General features: G+C 44.3%; 1 protein-coding gene across 1 annotated transcript; it reads right to left on the reverse strand.

The window, feature by feature from the left end:
- Window positions 1–329: 329 nt before the first annotated feature.
- On the reverse strand, window positions 330–6,000 carry LOC111969777 (photoreceptor ankyrin repeat protein). Its single transcript, XM_023996069.2, has 4 exons — window positions 5,663–6,000; window positions 5,306–5,435; window positions 4,042–4,182; window positions 330–2,010 (listed from the first exon to the last, which is right to left on the reverse strand). The coding sequence occupies exons 1-4, from the start codon at window positions 5,939–5,941 to the stop codon at window positions 1,199–1,201; spliced, it is 1,362 nt and encodes a 453-aa protein (XP_023851837.2). The 5' UTR covers window positions 5,942–6,000; the 3' UTR covers window positions 330–1,198.

The raw sequence follows: 6,000 nt of genomic DNA on the forward strand, positions 1-6,000 counted from the left end.
CGCATGCTTATATCTGGCTCATCCATCAGCTTTTTTTTTAGATACTTAATGATGGTATGGCCAGAACTAACTTCCCATTACCTTTGACTTCGTTCCCCATCTCAGACTGAGATTTTCTAGTTTGGAAGTTACATATCTTGAAAACTTGATTGCTGACATGCAAAACATTTTGGGAATATATCAACAATGGACTAATGAAACAATTACCAAAGGATAGTTTTTGGTTGGAGTTTTCCTTTAAGTTGTCCCAAGTTGTCTTAAAATATCTTCAGCACCACAGTAAACAGCACATAATCAAATCTCTTCATAAAATCACATCATCTCACTATGGTTTATTTACAATATTTACAAAATAAAAGGACCAACACATTTATCAACTAAATCAATTCATTATATCAGTAGGAAGATAGCTATTGTTTGAAAATGGCATCCAAATTTGGAAAAATACAGACTGCAGAAATGTCCAACTGCAACACCACCCAAAGTGCCTTCGTTTCTATATAAGCATTCAACAAAACGCAATATTTTTGCACACTTGCATAAGCCTTTAAACATTTGCAAAAATGATCATTTTAGCACTGTGATTTGATTTAAGTTATTCCTGAGGTGTAGGTCTAGTATACGTGTGTTTTTGTGTGTCTAGAATTTCTGAGAATTTACAGAAAGGGACTAAGCCTATCCTTTTCCGCAATAAACTTGTACATAGAGTAGGTCTATGTGTAAAGAGAAATTACCATCTAGGAGGATGACTGTCTCTTTCACTGTTGAAAGAGACCAAAGGCAATTGAAAGTTCCTTGTGATAGTAAATCAGTAAACCCTGAGTCGTACATTTGTTTTAGATACAGCAAAATCGTATTCTCAATTGACACCCATGCCAATAAGACAAAAAGACAGCATTGTATTATCAGCATACCCTGGATAATAGTTTCATCCATCCCCTAAAAGTCAAAGAAAGTTTCTAAAACAGTTTTCGGAATATTTACAAAGCAGTATGAATGATATGGCTTTAAGAAAAACTTTCACTGCGTTGGCCAAATGATCTGGAAAGAATTCAGCCCTTCTAGTACTGAGCAGTACTTCAGAATTCAGATACAGTCAAGCTCACAGTGTGAACGTGGCATAACGTTTTAAGTGTAACTCTAGGAAAAAAATATTGGAAGTGGGCGGAATTAAAATAAATTGGCAGTGTTAGACACCTCACTTCTTCTGTTTCTTCTGTTTCTTTTCCTTCTTGGTCTTCTCTTTTTCTTTCTCTGCCTTCTTCTTCTCCTGCTTCTCTGCCTTGTACTTCCATATGGGCGGCTCCAGATGACCCTTGTGCCTCTTCCTCTTCTTCTCCTTCTTAGGCGTGGGCTCTCCAGACTTGACTATCTGGATCTTTGGGATGCAGCCAGAGGGGAACACACTGTTCCTGTGGGCCATGTGCCTGGGGATGAAGGTGCGTACCCCGGTGGAAGCTATAGAGATTATGCTGCCCCTGCGCTCTGTGTCCACACAGCAGGACGTGGCGATGGTCTCGGCTGAGTGGATGTGGGGAATGATGGAGGATACGGAGCCATTGCTGTGGCACACAGAGCTCTCCCCCAGCTCCTTCTCCGAATGCTTCTTCACCAGCTCTGGCACGGCCAGGCGCCTCTTCCCCACTTCAGGGGGGCTGGTGGGGCAGAGGGGCCGGCAGCCGGTGGCCACTAGAGGGCTGTGGATGCTGGTGGTGATACGCACCATGTGGTCCAAGACCCCGTTTTCCTGGGGATCTCGGGGAAAGTTGAAGCCGAAGGTGGACTTGATGCGCTGGGTGATTTTCTGGCTGGCGCTCTTGTTGGCCATGGCCTTGGCCACCAGCACCTTCAGCTCTGGCCATTCGGGGACGTAGCTCTCAGCGAACTGCTCGGCTCTAGGCCGCAGGTTGAGGCGGCGGAGGCGGTTCAACGTCTCGTAGCGGCCCGTCTTTAGTGCCCAGTCCCTCGCACACTTCTGCTTCGTGGTGTCTACTGCATTTAGGTCTGCACCTGGGAGAGAAATAGCAGAGAAGGAAAACAATTGCTTTCAGGCCACAATATTTATCCATTGAAACACTGTCATTGATGTTACATTGCATATAGCCCTGTAATATAGTATCATAATGATGATCTTGTGCTACATGAATAATAGAAAACAAAGATCCTTCTTGGTTTATGATGGAGAGAGGGGAGAATCAATTATATTTCAGTTGATGGGGACAATTGATGCTGCAGTAGTTTATGTGAAAGGGAGGCTAGGGTTAGTCTGTTATATCTGGAGTATTTCTCCTGTCTTATCCGGTGTCCTGTGTGAATTTAAGTATGCTCTCTCTAATTCTCTCTTTCTTTCTTTCTCTCTCTTGGAGGACCTGAACCCTAGGACCATGCCTCAGGACTACCTGGCATGATGACTCCTTGCTGTCCCCAGTCCACCTGGCCGTGCTGCTGCTCCAGTTTCAACTGTTCTGCCTGCGGCTATGGAACCCTGACCTGTTCACCGGACGTGCTACCTGTCCCAGACCTGCTGTTTTCAACTCTCTAGAGACAGCAGGAGCGGTAGAGACACTCTCAATGATCGGCTATGAAAAGCCAACTGACATTTACWYCTGAGGTGCTGACYTGTTGCACCCTYGACAACYACTGTGATTATTATTATTTGACCATGCTGGTCATTTATGAACATTTGAACATCTTGGCCATGTTCTGTTATAATCTCCACCTGGCACAGCCAGAAGAGGACTGGCCACCCCTCGTAGCCTGGTTCCTCTCTAGGTTTCTTCCTAGGTTCTGGCCTTTCTAGGGAGTTTTTCCTAGCCACCATGCTTCTACACTTGCATTGCTTGCTGTTTGGGGTTTTAGGCTGGGTTTCTGTACAGCACTTTGAGATATCAGCTGATGTAAGAAGGGCTATATAAATACTTTTTTTATTTGATTTGAAGGCTACAGCTAGCTGAACATGTTTTCCTCAACTCTTTCAGAATATTGGTAAATGTGAACTGGCATTGAGAGACTGTGACTCCGTTGGATACTACTGATCTTCCGCAGAGGCCAAAATAGCTAAATAACCCTYGATAATCCCTTGGTAACCAAGACGAAGGAATCAAAGATTATGGCAGAGTGAATTAAGGTAGGCTGATGTCCCCAAATTGATCCCTTAAACCTGGCAGCCATCAATAACACATTCAATCAACCAGGGAAAGCTGACCTCAAACATGGGTAGACACACCACAGGTACATCCATCCATCCCAACCCAACTACATTACTACATACTTCCTATAACCTTAGGCCTTCAATCAGTATGTTCATGCCAAGCCCGAAATGGAACAGAAATTAATTAAGACCATAATTGCAAATTTGCTGACTGGGGAGCAAAGCATAGGGTAATCCCATTATTCCGTGTGTACTACTATCTCTTCCTCCTCTCTCCTTCTCTGGTCCTTTTTTCCAAATCTGCTTAGAGGTATGCCCTTTGGAATCTGGAGTAATTGAATTACTTCACCTAGTGGGACCTAATAGATGGCAGTGGACACAATCAACTGTTGTGTGTCACTACCAGGGGCGGACTTGGACCAGACATCGTCCCTGGCATCTATAACACACCAGCCCATTTTTTCCTTGATGTCCCCACCGGCCCATCTTTTTCCTTGAGGCCCACCACATCAGCTAATTTTTTTCCTTGAGGCACCCATATTAGAAGGATAATTATAATTTTGAGCAAAAAACCCAAGTTAGACAGGCCTACTTGGCTAAAAATGGACCAACCCATCTGGCATTGGCCAGAAATGCCAGATGGCCAGTCTGCCCCTGTTTACTACGAACACTGAGGTGCCTCTGATAATACATACATGTGAGCTATTTGCTATTGTGAACGATGCACAAACATATAATGTAAGCTTATACCCAGTAAACACAGGTAGGTAGATTACATTTTTGTACTTCTAACATCTATTTGTCTGGTTGTCTAAACACATCTAAGATATTCCCTCATGTATACAGTAGCGTGTATAGTAGTGTTGAAGTGGAGGAGGCCTCTCACACACCGGCCATGACGAGGGAAGACACCACATCGTCTCGGCCCTGCATGGCAGCTTTGATGAGTGCAGTGAAGCCACGGCAGTCCCGGATCTCTGTGTCTGCTCCGGGGTAGTAGTTGAGGATGTAGGTCACTGTAATGGTGTGACCTGGAGAAGGACACAGGGTGAGAATGGGTTTAGGAGATYATGAGATGCCATTGAAAAGATTAAAGGCCTGTCACAAATGGCACACTATTCCCTATATAGTGCACTTCTTTTGAAGTATGCTGAACAAAAATATAAATGCAATATGCAACAAATTCAAATATTTTACTGAGTTTCAGTTCATATAAGGAAATCAGTCAAATAAATTCATCAGGTCCTAATCTATGGATTTCACATGACTGGGATTACAGATATGCATCTGTTGGTCACAGATATCGTTTAAAAAAAGGTAGGGACGTGGATCAGAAAACCAGTCAGTATCTGAGTATCTGAGTCAGAAGGTGAGTATTTGCCCACTGAAGTCAGTTACAATGCCGAACTGCTTTCAGGTCAAGACCCTGGGGAGGACAATGAGCATGCAGATGAGCTTTCCTGAGATGGTTTCTGACATTTTGTGCAGAAATTCTTTGGTTGTGCAAACCCACAGTTYCATCAGCTGTCAGAGTGGCTGGTCTCAGATGGTCCCGCAGGTGAAGAAGCCGAATGTGGAGGTCCTGGGCTGGCATTGTTACACGTGGTCTGCGGTTGTGAGGCCGGTAGGACGTACTGCCAAATTCTCTAAAACGACGTTGGTAGAGAAATGTATATTCAAATACATATGTATATTCTCTGGCAACACCTCTGGTGTACATTCCTGCAGTCAGCATGCCAATTGCATGCTCCCTCAAAACTTGAGACATCTGTGGCATTGTGTTGTGTGACAAAATTGCAMATTTTAGAGTGACCTTTTTATTGTCCCTACCACAAGGTGCACCTGTGTAATGATCATGCCGTAAGGTGGATGGATTATCTTGGCAAAGGAGAAATGCTCACTAACAGGGATGTAAACAAATTTGTGAAAAACATTTGAGAGAAATAAGCTTTTTGTGTGTATAGAACATTTCTATGATCTTTTATTTCAGCTCATGAAACAAGGGACCAACACTTTACATGCTGCGTTTATATTTTTGTTCAGTATAGTACTCTAAAAAGGGTGGTGACATTTGGGACGCAACCTAGAAATCTTGCTAGTGAGGCTTGTTTTACTGTGTATAATTTAGTAATAGGTCTGGTGAGAGTGGCTAACCTGCTTGTGAAGCGATCATCAGTGCAGTGTTGCCATCGTTGTCCTGGTGATTTATGTCCAGGTAGGGACAGTGGTGAAGATGTTGCACAATTTCCAAAAAACCCTTATAGCACGCCACCATCAGACCGGTCTATTGGGTGAATAATTAGGATTAGAATGATATTTCAAAAAATCACACTGCAACGGATTCAAGGCTGCAATTAAATCCAAACCAATTCTGCATGGCTTTAATGAAAGCCTTCAGTGTCTATATACAGGGCATGGTGCTCCTGGTATTTGAACTAGTAACCCTCAGGACACGCTGGATCATACACCACCAAAAGGCATCCCAAATGTGAAATAACAAGAGACCCATACCCAGCCATTGTGGTCCACCTTCATGACCTCCTCTTTGGTAACGCCTCTCTCCAGAACCTTCCGGAGCGCCAGGGTGTTGTTCTGAGCACACGCCTCATACAGCGTGTTGGCTGTGCCCCGTGAACCACCTTCCTGCTGGTAGTCTGGAAGAACTGAGTCATCTGAGAGGACACTCCCAGAATCCGACTCACTTTCTGACAAAGACACCTCTGAGGCGTCCTCGTCAGGCCCTTTGCCTAGGAGGGGGTCCTCRGACACAGAATTCTTCACGGTGGCCATCTTGTGGCTCCGAGAGACCAGAAAGCAGAGTGGAAGAGACGGAACTGGACCCTCAGTCT

The sequence above is a fragment of the Salvelinus sp. IW2-2015 genome, linkage group LG1 (genome assembly GCF_002910315.2).
Source record: "Salvelinus sp. IW2-2015 linkage group LG1, ASM291031v2, whole genome shotgun sequence".
In the NCBI taxonomy this organism is placed as follows: Eukaryota; Metazoa; Chordata; class Actinopteri; order Salmoniformes; family Salmonidae; genus Salvelinus; species Salvelinus sp. IW2-2015.